The sequence below is a fragment of the Protopterus annectens genome, chromosome 10.part0, assembly GCF_019279795.1.
Source record: "Protopterus annectens isolate FY-2018-M chromosome 10.part0, PAN1.0, whole genome shotgun sequence".
Classification (NCBI taxonomy): Eukaryota; Metazoa; Chordata; order Ceratodontiformes; family Protopteridae; genus Protopterus; species Protopterus annectens.
The window spans coordinates 754,545,925-754,568,718 of NC_056744.1; the positions used below are offsets into that span (position 1 = coordinate 754,545,925).

A 22,794-nucleotide genomic window follows, 5' to 3' on the forward strand; every position below is an offset into this window, starting at 1 on the left:
ATGAGGATTCTGATGCAGAGGACTCTATTCCCTCTGCTTCCTCCAGAGGATTTCTCTTTTGGTGAAACCCTGCATACTCTGAGGGAGCACTTTCACTGGGAAACCCAGGATTACTCTGATTCTAAAAGGAAGCTTGGGGATTTCTTACTCCTGCCCCAGCACAGGCCTTTAGCTATCCATCCAGTACTAGACATTGTTGATGATGCCTTTTCTGAATCCAACTTGGCCCCTGATACTTTTCCTCCTGCTCCCAGAAAACCTGACCGATATTACAGGGATGTTCATCGTGCATACAGCTGCAGTAATCACAGATGGGTTCTCTGCCGTCAGGCGGGTCCTCGGTCGGCCTAATTCCAAAGTCTAGGTCCGGCGTCGGTTGCTGTCGCCTTCTTTCCTGACGTCAGTGCGACAGGGGTATATAAGACACAGCCGACGCCATTTTCTTCAGTCTTTTTTACCGTGTGGTGCCCGAAGCAGAAGCAGTTCGTAAGTGCCGGTCGGCCAGCTCCTGAAATTACGAAAATTTGGAAACCGAAGTCTTTTTTAAAGCTAAGTACCCCGTTGGGGAAATTTTTCTTGCCTCAGACCGATGTCAGACAAAGTTAACAATTGTATTTCTTGTGGGAAGCAAATACCGCATAAGGATTTCCGTTCCCTCTGCATACCTTGTTTAGGCCCAGACCACAACGTCTCTGGCTGTCGCTTTTGCGCAACTTTCAATAAACGCACTATTAAGAGTCGGGCGGAGTTCGCCCAGCACTTTTTTGGTAAAGCTTTTGATTATAAAATGTCGTCGGAGACTCCGACTACCATTTTGTCCAAAAAACGCAAGGACAAAGACCGACATGTGAGGTCCGCAGTCTCCACCGACACCACGCCAAAACCGGCTACACGTGGTCCGGTTCTCAGCGAGGCGCCTACGCAGGCCCTGACTACCGACGACACTTCTCTGGCAGTGTCGTCTGTAACCGAGATCGCAGGTGCCTCGGCCCATACCCAGACTACAGTTACCGAAGCCACTGTGAGTGTTGAGCCTCCTAATGTGGACAGGTCCACTTCCACCCATGGTGTCTTTAGACCCTCATCTTCCTTTTCCATAAAGGCATTTACTAAGTCCAAATCAGCCATGCATCCCAAGAGGCCTGTTGCACAGGGCCCATCTCCAGGCCCCATGCCTAAAAAAGCAGATGCTAAAAATGGCTGAGGATTTAATTACTCTTATCAGGGGTTCCCAACCCCCTCCGGACAAGAGACCCAGAGTGGAGGAATATTCTCCCTCTTCTGACCAGAGCTCCATTATTTCAGAACATTCTGATGAAGAGGAACACTCGTACTCCCCTTTTGAAGATTCTGATGCAGAGCAGTCCATTCCTTCTGTATCTCCCCCAGAGGATTTTTCTTTTGGGGAAACCTTGCATACCTTGAGGGAACACTTCCATTGGGAAGGCCAAGACTTTTCTGATTCCAAGAAAAGACTTAGGGAATTCCTTTTGCTACCTCAGCACAGACCTCTGGCGATACCTCCTGTCTTGGACATACTTGATGATGTTTACTCGGAGGCTTGCTTTAATCTGGATTCCCTGCCTCCTGCCCCAGTCAAGCCTGATAGGTACTACAGAGTTCCTAACTCTCACCAATTTCTTTACAAAAGCCATGATGCTGACCCTGAAACCATTTCTCAAGGCCCCAAGGGAATGAAGGCCTCTACTGCTAAGAATCCACTACCTTCCGAAAGAGAGTCTAGTTCCTTAGAAAGGTGGGGAAAAAAGGTATATACCTCGGCCACCCTAGCCATGAGGGCCTTAAATTGTCAGTTCCATATGCTTAAATATCAGCAGTTTCTGTCATCACAATTAAGGAATAAAATGTCACAACCTGAACAACCAGATTTGCAGAGTTGCAGGATATGATGCATAGTGCAGAACAAGTGGGTAAACACACCTTACAATGTGGCTATGATGCTCTAGAGGCCTCAAGTAGAGCTGCTGTTACAGGATCAGTCATTCGTAGACATGCCTGGCTTAGGGAACAAACCTTGCCTGATCATGTTAAAGCTAAACTACTAGATGCTCCTTTACAAAAGGATGTATTATTTGGTACTAATGCTGAGGAGATACTATGGAAAATGGAAGAAAAAGCTAAATCTATGCAAACTGTCTACAGGTTCAACCACCACGTTTTAGCAGAAATTGGCCTTCAAAAAACTGGTCCTTTCCAGCCACGGACAAACCCCAAAGAGGTAGATACAGGCGCACAAGGGGTAGAGGACAATCTCAAGGATCATATAGAGGCAGACAATGGCAAACTCCAGCACCAAGAGGTGGCGAAGACAGTGCACAACAATACAGGAAACAAAACCAATGACTTTCCCCTTTTCATGCCAAGCAAGTCTCAGCTGGCAGCACCCTTGGGAGGAAAGCTGGCATTATTTATAAGAAATTGGCATATTATCACAACAGACAAATGGATCCTGGACATCATAAACAAAGGCTATAGATTTCATTTTCACACTAAAATGAGAGGCATGCCGAACCAAAGGGCAGAGGCTCAAATACAAATTTTAAAGCTCATGGACATGAAAGCTATTCAAGAGGTACCTACTCACGAACAAGGTCAAGGTTTTTATTCCAGACTATTCCTGGTACCAAGGAAAGGAACCGACTGGAGACCCATTTTTGGACTTATCCATCATAAACACATTTCTACTCGTACCAAAATTCAAGATGCTCACCTTACAGCAGCTTCTTCCCATGCTGGGCAAGGAGTCTTGGCTGGTAACATTGGACCTCAAGGAGGCATACCTGCATGTCCCAATCAGACAAAATTGCAGAAGATACCTCAGATTTCTTGCAGGTTCAATCCACTATCAATTCTCTGCATTGCCCTTTGGCTTATCTACTGCGCCCAGAGTATTCACGAAATGCCTGGCATCAGTAATTGCCTACTGCAGACTTCAAGGGATGCAAATGTACCCTTATTTGGACGACTGCCTGATCCAAGCGGACAGCAAACACATACTTCTGGAACATCTGGCTTATGTAACACGGTTATTGAATTCTCTGGGATACACAGTCAACAAAGAGAAATCCAGGCTAACACCATCTCAGAAAATAACTTTCCTGGGTGCCAACTTGGACACAGACACCCAGATGGCCTATCTTACGCCAGAAAAACAGGGGCAACTAACGCAGTACTTCAAAATACTAGCAAATTGTACCAGGCTAACTGCAAGGAAAATCCTGCAGGCTCTGGGCTTCATGGCATCTTGCATTCTTCTAATCCCATGTGCAAAGTTGCATATGAGGAAACTTCAATGTTACCTAAAAAAACCTATGGTCTCAACACAGCCACAGTTTGGAAACAATAATACCAATAATCCCATGTTTGCAACAGGAATTTCTATGGTGGGCCCAAGCATGCCAAACAAACACAGGTCTACCATTCTGCAAGCCTCAAGCAAATCAAGTCATCACAACAGATGCCTCAGACTACGCCTGGGGGCACACATGACAGACAGGTGCATTCAGGGCAAATGGTCCCAAAAGGAAAAGCACCTTCACATCAATCAAAAGGAAATGCTAGCAGTGATAAATGCATTTACAGCTTTCAAAGACCTCCTGCATCCAGGGCAATTATTGATAAGAACAGACAACACCACAGTAATGTGGTACATAAACAAACAAGGAGGAACACATTCATACCCCCTGTGCAGGCTAGCCATGTCACTTTGGAACTTGGCTCTGGAATGGCAAATTGAACTTCAAGCACAGTACCTGCCAGGATTGGAAAACATGCTGGCAGACAATCTAAGCAGAAATATGACAGACCCACATGAATGGAAGTTGCATCCTCAAGTGTTTACAAAGATAATCCAAGCGTGGGGAAGGCCAGACATAGATCTCTTTGCCTACCACAGGAATCATCAATTGACAAAGTTCTGCTCAAGGACCTTCCATCCAAAGGCCTGGAGAGTGGACGCCCTTTCTTTCAGTTGGGCAGCACGGATAGTTTACGCCTTCCCACCTTTGCCTCTTCTGCCCAAGGTGCTCTTGAAAGCAAGAGCAGACAGACCGAAGATGATACTGATTGCTCCAGATTGGCCAAGACAACACTGGTACCCAACACATACTCCTCCCTGGACCCTACCTCTAATGCCTCTTCTACTGACTCAGCACAGCTACAAAACTCTTCACAGTCAGCTGAAAACACTCAATCTGGCTGCATGGAAAATTCCTTAACACCACAACAGACCCTACTCTCCAAAGAGGTACAGGATGTCATTTTGGAGGCCAGAAGGCCATCTTCTAGAAAGGCTTACTCCGCAAAATGGAAACGGTTTTGCGCTTGGAATGAGAAAAAAGGCCAGGATCCTAGAAAACTGAATTTACCTCAGACATTACAGTATCTAGCTGAGCTGTTGAACAGTGGACTTTCATTTTCCTCCATCAAAATTCATGCCTCAGCCATTTCTACAGAATACAACACTGATCCACCCTTATTCTCTCACCCACTCTTAAGACAGTTCCTCAGAGGGGCTAAGAATATAAGACCTCTGAGGAAACAACCAATACCAGCCTGGGATCTTAATTACATTCTAGAAAAATTAACATTGTCCCCCTTTGAACCAGCTGCCTCAACAGATTTGCAATATTTGTCCTGGAAAACAGCTTTCCTTCTGGCCATTACCTCAGCTCGTAGGGTTTCGGAACTACAAGCCCTCATGGCTGTGCAGCCCTTTCTCATCTTCCATCAGGACAGGGTTTCCCTACGAACCAACCCGTCATTTATGCCTAAGGTAGTATCCAGGGTAGCTTTAAATCAGGCCATACACTTACTTACCTTTTACCCCAATCCTCAAAACAAATGGGGAAAGGCTGCTACATTCCTTAGACATCCATAGACAGCTACGTTACTATTTGGACAGAACAAAGCCTTTCAGGAAATCAGAACAACTCTTTGTGTCCTATGCTGTAGGAGCTCAAGGGAAGCCAATTTCCAAACAGACAATTTCAAAATGGATAAGGCCACTGCATACGGTTTTGTTACTCCTTTCATGGCAAATCTGTTCCTACAGATATCAGATCCCACTCCACAAGGGCCACAGCTACCTCTACAGCCTTCCTCAGAGGAGTCCCTACCAAAGATATTTTGGAGGCAGCCACTTGGAGTTCTGTGCATACCTTCACAAAACACTACCACCTGCCTTTATACTCCAAAACTAGAGCAGGCTTTGCCACTGCTGTGTTGCAGGGCATTCTGGCTCTTCCCAGTTCCACCTAGTGCCTACCACCCTGTGCGTTGCTTTGGGATTCTACCCATCTGTGATTACTGTAGCTGTATGCACGATGAACATAGTACAGTTTTGTACCTACTATAAATGTAGATGTTCGAGTGCTAATACAGCTGCAGTACAGGTTTCCCTCCCTCCTTCCCCTCTTGGTAAAGGCCTAGTGGCTAACACCTCCTCATACAACCTGATTGGGTTATCCTTCTATGGTGTATTTGCTTGCAACTACTGATTTTTGATTATATTGCATTGCATGATTATATATATATAATTTATGTATTGCCTTCCTTCTGGGGGCACCTGACATCTGGGGCAAGAAAGACTGAAGAAAATGGCGTCGGCTGTGTCTTGTATACCCCTGTCGCACTGACGTCAGGAAAGAAGGCGACAGCAACTGACGCCGGACCTAGACTTTGGAATTCAGCCGACCGAGGACCCGCCTGACGGCAGAGAACCCATCTGTGATTACTGCAGCTGTATTAGCACTCGAACATCTACATTTATGGTAGGTACAAAACTGTACTTTCCTGACTCTCACAAGTTCCTTTTTAAAAATCCTACTGCGGATCCTGAGACCATTTCACAGGGACCCAAGGGCATCAAGGCTACTACTGCCAAAAATCCTACCCCCCCTGATAGATACTCCAGGGCACTGGTTAGATATTGTAAAAAAGTATATACTTCTGCAGCTTTGGCCATTAGGGCCTTAAACTGCCAGTTTCATATGTTAAAGTATCAGCAGCATATTATTGGATTGCCTAAACAGAAAATGATGTTGATTCCTGACTGTCCTGAAAATAAGGATTTACGGGATTTAATGCAGTCTGCTGAACAGGTTGCAAAGCATACTTTGCAATGTGGTTTTGATTCACTAGAGGCATCTTGCAGGACTGCTATCACTGGATCTGTACTTAGAAGGCATGCTTGGCTTAAGGAGCAATCTTTGCCAGATCATGTTAAAGCTAAATTGCTGGATGCTCCCTTAAATCAGGACCACCTATTTGGCAACAACGCAGAAGAAGTTCTTAAAAAGATGAAGGAAAAAGCTAAATCTATGCAAACTATTAAATATTTCCTACAAGTACAACCTCCAAGATTTAGTAGGCATTGGCCCTCTAAGAATTGGTCTTTTCCTGCCTCTTCCAGGCCTTCTCAGTCCAAACCCAGATCCAGCAGAACACCCAGGCTTCCGTCCCAGTGTACTCACAGGACTAAGCAGTGGGGGGCTCCCACTTCCAAATCAGGGAGTAGTAAGACTCTCCCCTATGGTAAACTGTCTCAATGACTTAGCTTTAAAACTTCCAAGCACCTCTCAACCTACTGCTCCTTTAGGGAGAAAGATTGCTCTGCAGGCAAAAAACTGGGAACTCATTACCTAGGACAAACTGGTTTTAAATATAGTTTCCCAAGGTTACAGATTTCACTTCCACATGCTACCAACCCCAAACGGTTGGCCAGATCTACCCCCAAATCAGTGGGCAGAGGCTCAAAAGCACGTACTCTTTCTCTTAAGCATAAAGGCTATTCAAACTGTACCAGAAGAGGAAAAGGGACAAGGCTTCTACTCAAGACTTTTCCTGGTACCCAGAAAAGACAACTCATGGTGTCCTATCCTGGACCTTTCCATATTAAACACCTTTTTGGTGATTCCAAAATTCAAGATGCTAACTCTTCACCAGTTACTTCCTATGCTAGGCAAAGATGCCTGGTTGGTAATACTGAATTTAAAGGAAGCCTACCTGCACATCCCAATCGGGGAATCTTGCAGAAGATACATATGCTTCAAAGCAGGCTACATGCACTCTCAGTTCTCTGCACTGCCCTTTGGCTTATCTACTGCACCCAGGGTATTCACAAAGTGCCTAGCTCCAGTCATTGCATTTTGCAGGCAAAGAAATATTCAAATATACCCATACCTGGACGATTGTCTAATTCAGGCAGAGAGCCAGGACATACTTTTGAATCATCTGACATTTGTAAAAAGTGCTAACTTGTCTGGGATATACCATAAATGAAAATAAATCGCATCTGGTACCCTGTCTACAAATTATTTTCCTAGGAGCAAGCTTGAACACAACTTCCCAGATGGCCTTCCTCATGCCAGAGAAACAAATTCATTTGACAACTTACTTCAAACTAATGGCCACAAAACCCTGCTATCTACAAAGCAAATACTGCAAGCCTTAGGGTTCATGGCCTCCTGCATTCTACTAATTCCATATACAAGACTGCATATGAGGAAACTACAATGGCATCTAAAAAGCCTATGGTGTCAACATTCTCAGGATCTAGAAGCAATGATCCCTGTCATACCTTGCCTACAGTTAGAAGTCCTTCGGTGGGCAGAGGCCTGCCACCAAAACTAGGAACTACCATTCACTCTACCTCTGCTGCCCAAACCCTAACAACAGATGCATCAGACTATGCATGGGGGGCTCACCTGGCAGGGAAGTGCATTCAGGGCAAATGGAACCCAATTCAAATGCACCTGCATATCAATCAAAAAGAAATGTTAGCTGTACAGAATGCTCTGACAGCCTTCAAGGACCACATTCTTCCAGGACAATTAATGGTAAGGATGGACAACACCACTGTTATATGGTACATAAACAAGCAGGGGGGTACCCATTCTTACTCCCTCTGCAGACTAGCCATGGCTCTGTGGAACACAGCCTTGAGATACCAAGTGCATCTACAGGCTAAATTCCTGCCAGGAAAACTAAATACACTGGCAGACGAACTCAGCAGAAATCTCATGGACCCACACGAGTGGAAACTGGAACCAAAGATTTTCAACATGTTGTTAAACAGATGGGTGAGCCCAGATATAAACTCGTTTGCCTCCCCCAGAACTACCAGTTGAACAAATTGTGCACAAGGACTCCCCACAAACAAGCTTGGGAAGTGGATGCTCTGTCCTTCAGCTGGAAAAATCTATCAGTTTATGCCTTTCCTCCTCTGCCTCTCCTCTCCAAAGTACTACTAAAGATCAAACAGGACAAACCAAGAATGATACTGATTGCACCAGACTGGCCACGCCAACACTGGTACCCCCTCTTGTGCAGTGCGTCACTGCTGGCTCCATGGCACCTGCCTCAGACCCCTATCCTGCTGTCCCAGCAGGAGGGCCAGATTCTGCACCCTCAGCTTCAAACCCTGACCCTGGCAGCCTGGCTAATTGCCTAATCCCTCCATTACCATCCCTCAGTAAACAAGTGTTGGATGTCATTTTGGAGGCAAGGAGGCCTAGTACTAGAAAATCTTATGCCGAAAAATGGAAAAGATTCTGTGCTTGGAACCAAACTCAAGGGATGGGCACAGCAACACCCAATTTACCTCAGATTATTCAATACTTAACTGAAATGCTTAAAACAAAAAAACAAGACGAACAGGAGCTACGTAGGATAGAACTGTTTAATAATGTTAGCGCTTTCGGAAACAGACTGTGCTTTTCCTTCTTCAGACCAACAAAAACCAAGTTCAAATGCTTTTAAATGTAATAATCTACGTGTCAATTAATTACGTAAAATGAAGCTCAAAATTTAAAGTAAAAGAATACATTAGTTTTAAGTTGCAGCCTTGTTTTAGTTGGTTATACTTGCTATCTATGCCCATTTCTGGTTTTGCCTCACAGACTAAGCAAGTAGAAAGTGAATAGATAAGACACGGAAACAAGTCAGACACCTGTAATGTTTGAGAAAAGTTTTCCATGGTCATAATGGCTAGATCAGCTGATGTCCTTCCATTTCTCTCTTTCAGTATTCATTACGTTAAGGATCCCCTGCCAGGGTTGGCCCAACATCCAGCCAGTATAGCAAAGTCTGTTGATTGCTTTAAGGTATGCCATATGTCACATACATGTTCCTTGTGTGACAGCCAGACATACCATCCTCAGAACTTCTTTGCCATCAGTCCGAATGCCATCACTTGATCGCCACTGGTTCACCAAGCCATTGCAGATAAGTGCCCAGTTTGATTTCTTTTTGCCTTCATTTTTTATTGTTGCTTGTGGGATTTCTTGTCATCCAGGAAGGGTAAATGCCAGCGTGGGAGACAGATTCCCCATAAAGACCACCATGAGCAGTGTCTGTTTTGCCTTGGTGGCTCGCACAACCATATATCTTGTTCCATCTGTCAGGCCTTTGTACCTAAAACACTTCATAGTAGACTCTCTTCTTTGGCATTCTATCTTGAAAACTAGCATTTTAAGCTTCTTGCAAAAGACACAATGGAGGGAACATTCTGCTCCAAGGGACAGCCATCAGAGAAGGTGGCCAAGAAGCCTAGGTTGGAGTCTTCTTCTGTTCAGTCTCTGCTGGGCATCTCTCTCAAGGTGAGTGAATGCCTGGAGGTTCACCTGGCTTTATCGTTGGATTCCTCTGCCACGACCGGGTTGAAGGTTGGTGGGGGATCTGACTTTAAGCACATCCGAAGAGGTATTGCAGACATCCATTTAGGATATTCAGGGGGAAGCACGGCTGATTATTTCAGAGGAGTCTAGGGTTGTTCTTCAAATATTAGTCAGATGAAGTCCCTGCTACCATTATTGAATGCCGTCCTGGATCACAGCTTTCCAAATTTTATAAGGCAGATGTCCCATTGAAGAAAAAGCAAATGACTAAATGTGCATTACTCCTGCTCCTAAGGATACACAGTCAGGCTTTCACTTGGGGTTTGTTTAGTGCTTTGATGATACTGAAACCTTCTCAGGGAGTTTCTGTTCCAACACCCCCTTGGTCCTCTACTCCCCTAAAAAGACCTAGAGAACAGGATTCCTCTGAGGAGGAGCTGGATGAGGAATCCCTTGATTACTCTTCTCAGATTCCCTCTCCTTTGGAATATGGATCGGAGGAAGAGGAATCTAGCAGTTATGACACACTCCCTTTGAAGGGATTACTTTTGGGACATGATCTCCAGGATAATGGAATTTTTTAAATGGGATTCTGCTCAGGTTTCTGAGGTACATAAAAGATATTATTAGTTGCTGCAGATGGATTCTCCTAAACCTTCTGCTGTTCCTCCTGTTTTGGCTGTCTTGTTGGATGCCTTTTCCAGTGCATCTAAGGCTCCAGACTCTCAGCCCCCTGCTCCCAAGAAACTTGATAGATTCTGTAGGGTGCCTGAGGACTGTAAATTTTTGTACAGGTGTCCTTCTGTTGACCCCTCAGTGGTGTCTCTAGTTTCTGACAAACCCTCTCAGTTGATACTTTCTCCCATGTCACTGCCCTCTGATAAAAAATAGCAGGACCATGGAAAGGCTAGGCAAGAAGGTTTATACCTCTGTTACCTTGGCTTTTAGGACTGTTAATTATCAGACCTATATGTCCATTTATTTGTTGGTACTCCTATCCCAGGCATGTCCAGTTATTTCTGATCTTCCAGACTCTGAGGATAAAACTTCTGACCTTTCCCTCTTATGGCCTTCCTTCCAGGTGGCTCATTATTCCATCAAATGTAGTTATGATGCAGCAGATGCTTCTTCTAGTGCTGCTGCTTTTGGGTCATTAATGAGGTGGTATTCTTGGCTTCAGCTTCAACCTTTGCTTGATGATATTAAGGCTAAGTTGACAGATGCCCCTCTTGATGATACTCTTGTTTGGTGAAGCTGCTGCTAAAGTCCCTTCAGGATAAGGACATAGCTTTACAGGAACTTAAACAAGTGTTTGTTTCTCCTGTGCCAAATTTTAGAGAAGCTACCTAATAATAAGCCATCCTTTGTTCAAAGGCAGTCTTGCCCTCCTCCTAAGGGTAAAAAGGGTGGCGAGTGGGCTCCTCCTGCTAAGGCTTCTCAGACTTGAGTGCCTCAGAACTCCCCTTTTTTAGATAAACCAGGTGCTGACTATACTATTCTTCCCAGCCACTTTTCTCTTTCTCTTCACCTCTCTCTCTCTCTTTCTCTTTCTTCCTGTTTGGCTACAGATTACTTAGGATTCCTGGGTCCTGTCCATTATTCATCAGTATTATTTCATGGTTTGGAAATCCCTTTCCCCTTTTATGGGTGTTCCTTATCCCCTTCAGGAATAATTCTTCTGTCCAGAAGTGCTTTGTGACCTTTTGACTTAGGGTACTATTCAAGAAGGGCCTGTGTTCCAAAGGGGGGGAGGGGTTTTTCCCACCAGGATGTTTCTAGTATGCAGAAAAGTGGGTACTTGGAGACCAGTTCTAGAACACTCACATCTAAACTCTTTTCTGAAGGTGCCCTCTTTTCAAATGTTGTCCCTTCAGACTTTGCTGCCTGTCTTGCTTCCTCAGGCTTATATGGTGTCTCTGGATCTCAAGGATCCTTATCTCCATATCCCGATCCATCCCTTTTTCAGGAAGTTGTTTTAGATTTTTCTGTTGCTTCCTGGCATTTTCAGTTCTCTGCTTTGCCCTTTGGCCTTTCTACTGCCCCAAGGGTATTCATCAAATACCTTGCTCCTGTGATTGTTTTTTGCGGGCTTCATGGGATCCAAGTATTTTTTTGTTTGGATGACCTCCTCTTTCAGGCATCCTCTCCAGAGATTCTGTTGCAAAATCTTAATTTTGCCATTTCCTTTCTGCAAAGTGTGGGGTTCACAATAAACTTCAAAAAGTCTTTTTTGATTACTTCTCAAGACCATGTTTTTCTGGGATGTAGGATCCAAACAGTTCCTATGCTGGCATCCCTGCCTCTTCCCAAGGCCTTGGCAATCATTTCTTTCTTTCAAACTCTTCTTCCCTTTGGCTCATTCCTAGTTTCACTGGTGAGGCTAGTCAGTTTGGCTTCATTTCTTTATGTTCCTCCTGTTCAAAGCTGCTCTTCTATCTTGGCTCAAGGTTCTTCTAGTCAGTTTGGCAGCAGTTGTCTCTCTAAATCCATAGCTGCCTTTCATCCCCATCTTTCCCTCTAAGGATCTGTGATCAGATCCTTCAGACATGGGATGGGGAACAACTTGGCTCATCTCCTCTGCAGTCTAGGTGTGGAACAACTTTAGAAATGGGATGGGGAATCCAGTATCAAAGAGATGAGAGCTCTTCCTCTTGAATTCTTCCTTTTTTCTCCCTGAGACCTCTCAAGATATTTACAGACTCCTCCACAGTGATATTTTGTAGCCAGACAAATGGGGGGGTGGCAAGTTCTTACCTTATTTGCCGGTTGGCACTCCTAGAGTGGGAACTAGCTATGCAGTATCAAATTGCTCCTCAGGCAATTTACATTCCTCAGCAGTATTAAATATCAAATTGCTCCTCTAGGTGAGTCCTTAGCTGAATCCCACAAATGGATGCTTCACAGGGAATGGTTTCTGGACATTGTCCACCAATGGAGTACTCCTCAAAATGATCTGTTACCTCCCCTCTGAACAGACCCTCCTTCCTCTATTTTTTACCTCCTCTCCCAGGTCACAACTTCCTCTATTTTGTGCCAGAGCCCCAGGTCCTCTGTTTTTGGGTGCCTTTGTACTTTCCTTTTTCTTCTTTTGGATGTTCCCCTCTTTCATGGTTCCAAAGTCCTGTTCTTCCAATTCATATTTGTTCATGATTGGCTGAGAGAGCATTGGTTTCCTCTTTTGCATTTTCTAGGAGCAGTTGTCTTCTACATTTCACAGAGGGTTATCTTTGGTTACAGGACTCATAGGATTTTCGTCCATCCCACCTGTCCCCTCTTCAACTGACACTACCTGTGCACACTTGACACTATCCTCACTTAGACACCTTTTTTCTAGGGACATCTTTTTTGTCCTGGGACATCCTTAGTGTCCTGCAGAAGAGACAAAGGTTTATCAAGAAATGTCTTTCTTGTCCAAATGTTCCCTTTCATGTTATAAGCATCCACTATTTGTGGATGTTCCTTTCTGTTTCTGTTATCTGTGAATTGTTCAGTGCTGGGGTATTTTATTCTGTATCATTGCATGTTTATTTTATCTCTGCCTGTCTGTTTTTATCTTCAGCCTCCCTCTCCTCCCCCCTGATTCTCTGGGATCTTAATTGAAAAATTGACTCAAACTCCTTTTTAGCATGCAACCTCAAGCTTCATACAACGTATTGCACTTGGACATTGCCTTTGCTCACCACCCTTGCTTCCGTGAGATGAGTTCGAGATTCAAGCTTATATGGCTTGTCCTCCTTTGGTGTTTGTTAAGGACTGGAGTGTGGTGTTGTGTACTGCCTTCTTTTTATGCTCCAAGGTGGTGGAATGGTGTGTGTGTTGTTAGTGTTTATGTTCGCACTCCCCTTTCATCTCAGGAATCTGCCAGTGAGATGGTGCTGCACACATTGGATGTGCATAAACAATTCAGATTTTATTTGGGTAAGACTAAGACTATTAGTAAATGTGATCAGCTTTTTGTTTTCTTTCATCCTAGGTCCATAGGATTAGCTGCATCCAAATAAAGTGTTTCTTCTTGCATCTCAAAAGCTATTTCTTTTTGTTGTTCCTTTCATGGTAAGAGCCTTCCTTATTCTATTAAGGCTCATTCTGGTAGGGCTGTGGATTCGCCTGGTGCTTTTTTCAAGGGTTCGGATACTAACTCTGTTCTTGAGGCAGCTACCTGGCCTTCTTGCATACATACTGCACTCATCCCCCATGACCGTCTTTCTCCTTAGTATCCAACACCCCTCTCTCTCCTCTGCCCATCTTACCAATACCCTCTCTCCTCTGCCCATCTTACCTACACCCTCCCACTACTTCCTTTCACACCCCTTCTTCCTTGTCTGATCGTCCACCTGTACTGTCCTCTTAACAGCTTCCTTTATCTATTCTTTTCCAATCCCAACCTCCCTTCTATTATCTTTCCTCCTCAGTATTTTTTCTCCTGTTTCTCTCCATATTACTCAATGGTAATTTACTATAAACATGTTATTCTGCTGATTTTTTAGACTGTCATTGTCACCTGCTACTGTCTCTCCTCTTTTATCTCTTGCCAGTTCATACCATGTTTATTACCACAAACCCCTTCTATATACCTCTGATCTTATATCTTAAATTTATTCTATGCTGGTTTATTGAGTCCATCCTAGATGTGCATTTCCTTTTCAAAATGTTTTGCCTCACAAAAGTGCTTTGTGGTTTCTCTACATCACTTCTCTACCATTGCAAATATTGTATAGATGTTTTTGAAACTTTTTGTGTACTCCTGAATGTATAATTCTTTTTTATGTGTATGTAACTGAAATGTATTTTTAAGTTTTTGTATCGGATGTATAATTTTCTCTCACTGCAGAGCTTTTCTTCCTGGGTCTCTGCTGAAAGTGAGCCACTAGCTCAGCCAGACAAACCCGGTCAACAAATGTAAAATAATAAATAAATAAATAAATTTACCATGCATTGCAAGTTGGACGGTATCTTCAGAGCTAGAAATGATTTTGCTAGGGCCATCCTTCATGGCTTCCTAGAAGGCTTTGCTGATCCTTCCTCCTCCCAAGTTTTTTCCTGAGCTTTGGCAGTCTCCCTAATGTAATGAATACTGCAACAGAGAAATGGGATGAGATAGTACAGTTCTGTAAATCTTACCATAATGGTGGCTGTCCTTCTCTTCACTGTTGCAGTATTCACTCCATCCCTCCACCCCCTGGTCCAGTTCTCTTCTGGATGTACTGATTACTTTTTTCTTTTCCTTGGACTGATGTTCCTACTGGGTCTCCCAGTTCTGAGGATTGTATACTTGGATGTCACCTTTATGCCCTACGCTATGCAAGAAGCATACTTGTGACATACGGCATACCTTAAAAGAACCTAAAGGCTTTGGTATACTGGCCAGACATCAGGCTGCCCTTGGCAGGGGATCCTTAAAGTAATGAATACTGCAACAGTGAACATCTACTGTTATGGTAAGATTTTACACAACTGTACTTTTCTGTCCGTCAGGCCCTTGTATAAGGCAACACTTTGGCTCAGCAATTCCTGTCCAAACAGTTCCTTAAGACAGTTTTGTGTCATCCAACTTTGAAGAACCTCTCCCCTCCTTCAGATCTTAATTTCATGTTTCAGAAGATATTTATCCTTCATCTGAGCCACATGTGATGTCATTAAAGATTTTCCATTTGGAAGGCCCTGTTCCTAGTAGCCATTACATCTGCTTGCAGGATCTCAGAGCTGTCTGCTGTCAAGTGTAAGGAACCATATCTGTCCTTTTACAAGGCCTATCTAGCACATATTTTCAATTAAAAATAGTTTCTGAGTTGTCACTGACCCATTTAGTTCATATCCCCATTTCTCTTTCAGAGAAGAAGCCAGCAGTGAGAGAGCTCTTTGCACACTGGATGTTCACCTTCAGTTCAGGTTTCATCTAAACTCACTCAAGCCTATAACTCCGTTTGTATACTTCTAGTTCACACCCATACCTCCTTATGGAGTCCAGAACTTTTTTTGTCTGGCTTCTTTAACTTGCCAGATAATAGTAGGTAGTATTATAAATGGCAAGGAGTTATTAACAATGTTGCACTAAAATTATGACACTAAAATTGGTAGTCTAGGATGTTTTGCAATGGAGAAATTAATCTTTGTTTGCCATTGTTCATATTTTCATAATTGAGAGACCTACATATTATTGAGGTGTATGGCGTGAAACACCAATGTGGGAGATAAGGCAATTAACTAAAAATGCTGGTTTATATCACACTATACTGGAAATATTGCTAGCTACTTGTTTGTAATTATGAAACAATATTTCCATATATACTTTATACTTCAAAAAAACAGTGACTTTGATATTAAATACAAAAAATCTTGTGTAATTAGTAATACAGTTCAATTGTGAGAAAGGCTAAGCAAATATGTTTTCACTGTTTACCAGTCTTTATTATTCTTCTGTACCACAAATGACTGTGACCTGTTTTTCCTCCACAGTGTGTACTGGCCATTGTTTGTGCTGATTTTTTATTTCATATCACCCATTCCTTATTTTATTGCAAAAAGAATAAATGGTGATCTGGATACAGCAAGCAGTGTTTGCATGGAGCTGGGATATTTCTTCACAACAGGAATTGTTATTTCTGCATTTGGGCTTCCCATAATTCTAGCAAGGACAGGGCTGGTGAGTTCTTTTTTTATGTATGTTTCATATACAGTTCTGCTTTATTGTTTCTGATCATCATTGAAATGTTTTAATCTTTTTAGTGTTTATCTGTAAGTGTCAATGGAGGTACTAATTTCCTAAGTAAAATTGGTGAGTTTAAAACATTGCTAATTTACATGATTTAGATTATTTGCCTTCTAACTCCTTTGTGCATGCTACTAGCCCTTGCAATGAGATATTAAATATGTATGTGCACCTGACTGGCTTGGACTGCAGTCTCCTGCACTTTAGCTACGTAGTACCCCAGATGTCAAAGAAGTTCATTATTTCGATAAAGTAAAGCATCATTGTACTTTGCCTTCTCAGTCGAATACGTTTTTGTTCATATTTAAGTAGATTCATCATACTTCTGCGTGTAATAATTTCATTACCTTTGTAACAGCACAGCAGTTGGGGAATTAATACCCACCTGCTCAACTTCCACTATAGGTGCAAAGAAAAACAAAACATGGCCAGTACCATAAGTATGAGTGCCAACTTGTTATTGTTGGACAATGAGCTTCCATATGAATCATGACCACATCAACTTTTAACAAGCTGGCTGACTTTTAAGTGTCACATCACACTTTTTACATTAGCAGCATTCATGATTGCAGTAAGGTACAATGGAAGCATTACAAAATTATCACTTTTCTAATACTTTTAAAATTGTTTAGCACCATCAGATAAATAATACTTTTAAAATCTTTAAAAATGGGAATTTAGCAGTTTACATTTTCAGAACACCTTCAAATTCACATTGTATTTAAAAACATTTAGTCAAAATTTTGCAGTTTTCTTAAATTATACAACTTTAAAACTGAAGTTTTCATGAAGCAGTTTAGCAGTGTATGTGTAATCATTTACATTTTCTAAATATATAGGTAGAAAATGTCCTTTGCCCCAGGTTTGGAACCATTTCTATACTTCACTTTAAACAAATAGTCTGCGTCATCAGTGACCAGCATTATTTGATTTGGGATACTAAAAATTGCCTCCATTAGTTTGTATTTAATAAGCAATGTAAATTCCTTTCAGAACCACACTATTGCCAGTGCTCCCCTTTCTGTTTATTTAGTTTGTTTATTGGAGTAGTACAATGATCACAACAAACCATTTATAGCCTTCCTCTGTGATGTTCTATATTATTCACTTCCTCACTTCAATGAAACCTTACGTACTGTGCATTTCCTTTCTGCATTTGCCTGTGTCTCAACTGTTAAGATGAAAAATGGTAAAACGGAGGTATCTAATGTTAATAAGATGACTAGGGGCTGCAATACCAGCACCTCTCAGTGTGGTACTCCTGGCCATTCCCCACCCCCAAATATTTGTGAATTAGGCTGCAGTTGAATATCTCAGAGATGATTAAGGCTAACTTAGAACCCCTGTTTAATAATTCTTTCTTTGGTTTCATGCATGAACAGGCTAGGACTTTCTTCACTAGAATCCATCTGAGTTCTTACTATAGAACTCCTTCTCATATTTTGTTATGAGGGAAAGCATGTCCCCATCTGTTATAATTTCAAATTGAAGAGGAAATTACAGAAATTGACAAAGCAGTTTAATTGGCAGGGTAAGAAGCACATGGTTTGTAAAAGATACTGGCCACTTCTGTAAAAAAAAAAAGAAGGTTTGTTGACCTTAAACTATATGGGATTAATTTTACTATCCTTCACTTGCTTCTGGATTTTGTGATTGGCCTCTCCTCTTTGGACTTGCCTCAAAATGAGTTTTCTTAACAGCACTTCCTACATGGTTCTATTTTGATATTGCTGCCTACTTAAACATATAAACCGTAGGGTAAAAAGGTCACACGGGCAAACCATTCAGTAAAATCTACAAGATGGACCCAGCCAAGCTAGAGTTTTCAATGTGCAAAACCTTAAATCTTCTGTAGTGAAGGCCCATGGGATATATGCAAATAACCCTTAAGGGCATACCAGTATTTCTGCTACATGGCTTCTAAATTCATTTGATTTTTTTTTACTATTTATTTTTTTAAGTCTTTATCAGTACATTCAGGCCATTAAAGCCAAACCCCCTTAGCTGTAGACTTGCATATTTCAGCTGTTTTTGGCCTTGTCAGTACAGCACAAGAGGATTGTTTGGCAATATTTAGAAACATAAAAGGTCTTATTTAACTGTGTCATTTTCCAGTTTTGTATAATCATCTAATTAATGGGATTTGCACTGTAGAAATCACTGCTGTACCATAATCACTCTATATACTATCTGCTTTTCCAACTAATATGTTATTTTCTATTTTTTGTAAAATTAGTTTGTTATAGTTCTAATACTGTTGTTGCATTGTGCCTGGATTATTGAAAAGTGTCTGTGGACTAGTCCATAAACCTTGTTAATAAACAAATACAAATAAAAAACAGAGCAAAAAGTGTACTAGTTTGTAAGGGACATTGACTATGGTCCTGTGATCAATGTCACTGTATCAAACAATAAAGTAAATACATGAATAAAAACAAGAATACATATAAATATAAGTAAGCTACTTTAAGAGCATATGTACTGGTGGTCCACAATAACCACACATAAATTAGATTCCACACAGAACAGCCACATGGCAGAGTTATTTCCTGGTTTGCCTGGAATTCACTCACTGGCAGTGCCTTCCAGTACTATCGTGTCTATAATAATTGATCTGAAGTAGGAATGTTCATTTGTCAGCAACCTGTGGGTTACGGATCCGATATCGGATCCGAGCCGGCAACTTGTTTCAAGCTAATGGATCCGAGCTCCTAGCCCCTCCCTTCACCCATAATCCCCTGCTAACCCTCCATGACCTCAGATCTAGTTTGTCAGCTTTGTGATGGCTGGATCCTCTTCAGAGCTCCGCAGATAAGTGAAAAAAAGTTACCTTTTTTTCTACTTTTTTCGTCAGAATTTAGATTTTTATTTTACTTTAATACTTTTAAAGTGTGTATGAGTTAGGTTCCCTATATTTTGTTTAATTAATACCCTCCCTTCGCTGGTCGCTAGTGTGTATGTGTGTGTTGAGTGTTTTTTGGGGCCTGTGTGTGTGTGTGTGTAGTTTTTATTCCTTTTAGTTAAAAAAAAAAAAAAAGGGAATGGCTGAGGCCCCAAAGCCATATTTTCTAAATGTACCCAGTGTGGCCATAGCTTCCCGGCTGATGGCCACACTCAGCTCAGTGCCTTGGGTTGAACACCTCACCTCGGGCTGTACTATCTGTGCAGCGTCAACCCCAGGGCACTGAAAGAACGGAGGTCGCTGGTCCTGGCGGGGACTTCTACCCCGATTCAGCTCGGCCTCCGCTACCTCTGCTACTCCTGTGGCTCCATCACAGCCTGTGGTTGCCACTCCTGCCCCCTGCCTCCGACTGGGACTCAAACTCCCGCTAAAGTGTCGGAGGACAGGAGGCCAGGAGGGAGCGGAGGAGAAGCACCAAGCGGCGGGCCGAGACCTCCGTTCGCCCCGCCAGCTAAGCGGCTTCTCCTCCATTGCTTCTAGGTCTCCTCCTCCTCGGCTCCGATCCCCTTCTTCTCCCTGGGGCCGAGGAGGAGGAGACCATCTGTCGAGGTCATCGAGGCGGCATTCTAGGCCTGCCTCGGTGGCCTCTTCGAGATCCACATTCAGTTTATCTGATGCAGACTTGGACGGATGATGAAGGTTCATCCAGGCCCAGCTGCAGATGGGAGTGCTCTTGCCTCCCCTCAGGGGGCAGCTCACACCTTTTTCCACCCAATTGCTCCTTCTCCGACCCGCTACCTGGGTTGGGCCGGAGCCGAGCAGCCTTGGAGCCGGGGTGGGTCGGCGCTGACAGTACTTGGTGCCCGGATCCGACCCTACCTCGAGTCTGTCGGATCCGACCTCTCGGAGCCGTGGTCTGAGCTCGGATCCGGGGATTCAGTGTGCCTTCGGCTCCATCCAGGTCGGAGCACACTGGTCCCTCGGATCCGACTGTCTCGGCGCGGCTCCGATCCCTTCATCGGATCCGGTGGGAGCCGACTTTCGGATCCATTGGAGAGTGGCTCTCCCTCGGCATTCGATGTTGTGGAGAGGGCTCTGTTGAGAGCATCCAGACCCCCAGTCCTTGCATCGACTTCTCCCTGCACTCCCTCTCTGCTGGGCCAGGCTTCCATCACCTGCCAAAGGGACAGCCTGCTTCGATGTCACAGATAGTTCCATTGGAACAAGATGTTGCTGGCGAGGCCTCCTCGGACAGTCCCCCCGAGGAAGCTCCCCGCAAGCATAAGTGCAAAAGGAGGCACGTGGACTCCCCTGAGTCCTTAACCGAGGACACGGACTTGGAGGAAGGGGAAGGCTCCCCAAGATCACCCCTGAGGATGTCTCCTTTGGAGACATCATGGAGATGCTGAGAATCAGAGGTGGGTGGTCTGCCCCCAAGTCTTCCTCTGACGAGTCCGTGTTTCTGGAGGCATTCGAGGCAAGCCCGTCTACCTCCTGGGTGTCCCCTCCAGCCGATCCCCTGGTGGACCTTATTACCACCAGGGCATGGAAGGATCCGGACACCGTGGAGCCAATACCCAAGCGACCGGATAGGATTCTTAGCCCCCCCTCGGACCGGTCACATTAGAGTAAGGGCCCCCCTGTAGATGCCATGTTGACAGCGGCAGCCACAAAGAGGGAATTGGCTCAGGAGAGTCCCTCAGTCCATCCACTGAGCAAAGAGTCCCGTTTGATGGATCGCTTAGGGAAGCGAGTCTTTAGTTCAGCGACCTTCTCAGTAAGGTCTCTGAACTATATGGCACATGTCATCAGGATGCAGCGAGATCTTATCAAAGAATACGCTGCATCCCCCCCTGAGTCCATGTCGGAGGAGGACAAACAATTGTACTCCACCCGAATGGCCACTCTGAGATCTATTTCAAACACCTCTATGCGGCTATTGTCCCACGCCACAGAGGGAGCCGCTAGGGCCAGCGGAGCAGGCCTAGTCATGAGACGTCAGGCCTGGCTCCGTCATTGCGACTTTACGGAGCCCTTTAAAGCGCCCTTCCAACGCCCCTTTGATGGTTCTGCCCTTTTTGGCAAAACAGTTTGCGAAACGCTTGTCCAGAGCGAGAAGGACGGGAAGACGTTGTCTGCCATCGGAGTCCGCTTCTCTGCTCCCCAGCAGTCCTTTTCAAGGAACCAAAAGGGTCAGAAGAAGATGTGGTTCCGAAAATCACATTCCCAACCAGCTCCGGACAACCAGTCCTACCGTAGCAGAGGTGGACAGGGAGGACGTCGCCCTAGGGGCAGAGGGGCTCCGAGAAATTTTGGGTCCAGAGAACCTTTCTCTGAATGGCCCACGCAGCAGCCCTGAGGGGTTGCCCGGCTGCTCCACTCTGGAGGCAGTCGGGGGGCGTTTTTCGAAGCATCTAGCAGCATGGGAGTCCATCACAACAGACCGCTGGGTGCTTCGCATCATATCCAGAGGGTACAAAATACCAATTCTCCATGTCCCCCAATCCAAGAACCTCCCCGATGTACCACCTGATCACAGGGAGGCCGCAGCCGCAGAAATACAGCAGCTGCTAAGAAAGAGCCATCCAGCCCGTCCCCCAAGACCAGCTCGGATTAGGGTTCTACTCCAGGTTCTTTTTGGTGCCAAAAAAGATGGGGGATCTGAGACCCATCCTAGACCTTTCCCGCTTGAACCTGTCAGTAACCAAGGAAAAATTCCGAATGGTCACTCTTCAATCTATCCTCCCCCTTCTGAGGGAGAACGATTGGATGTGCTCTATAGACCTCAAGGATGCGTATTACCACATCTTAATGGACAAACGATCCAGGAGGTTCCTTTGCTTCCGGCTGGGAGCCAGTCACTACCAGTTCAGGGTCCTTCCCTTTGGCCTCACCATAGCCCCCCGGGTGTTCACCAAAGTGTTAGCAGTGATTGCGGCCCACCTGAGACTCCAGGGAATTCAGGTCTTCCCGTACCTGGACGATTGGCTCCTGACCGCACCAACAAGGCATCTACTTTGCTCAGCCAGAGACTTTTCTCCATCTAGCCCCACAACTAGGCATTACTATCAATGTCGGCAAATCCCTACTGGCTCCAACACAGATCATAGAATTTATAGGTGCCAGAATAAACACCAGAGATTTGCGAGCCTTCCTAACTGCCGAGAGAATCAGAAATCTTCAACTTCATGTGCGGGCTATCCTTCATTCAGAGGCTTCACCAGCGGAATTGATCCTGAGGGCACTAGGCTCCATGGCAGCAGCGATTACACTCCTTCCATGCGCCCGTTTGAACATGCGCCCGTTTGAACATGCGAGTCCTACAATGGACTCTCTTAGTGCAATGGTCCTTCCTATCCCTTCCTCTCCACTATCCCATTGCTATCAGCAAGGCTTGCAGAAGGGCGCTACTATGGTGGCTCCAAGCATCAAACTTCCATACTGCACTTCCTTCTGCACCTCTCCCCCTATCGCCACGGTGACCACGGACGCTTCCCGCCTCGGGTGGGGGGGGCATTACTCAGGCAGGACAGTCCAAGGCATGT

General features: G+C 44.4%; 1 protein-coding gene across 1 annotated transcript in view; it reads left to right on the forward strand.

Annotated features, from left to right (window-relative positions):
- The window catches only part of LEPROT, a 268,235-nt gene that overhangs the window by 185,772 nt on the left and 59,669 nt on the right, over positions 1-22,794 (forward strand). The window contains exon 3 of the mRNA XM_044085568.1: positions 16,095-16,281. Within this exon, the coding sequence (XP_043941503.1) occupies positions 16,095-16,281 (187 nt within the window). The remainder of the gene's footprint in view (positions 1-16,094; positions 16,282-22,794) is intronic.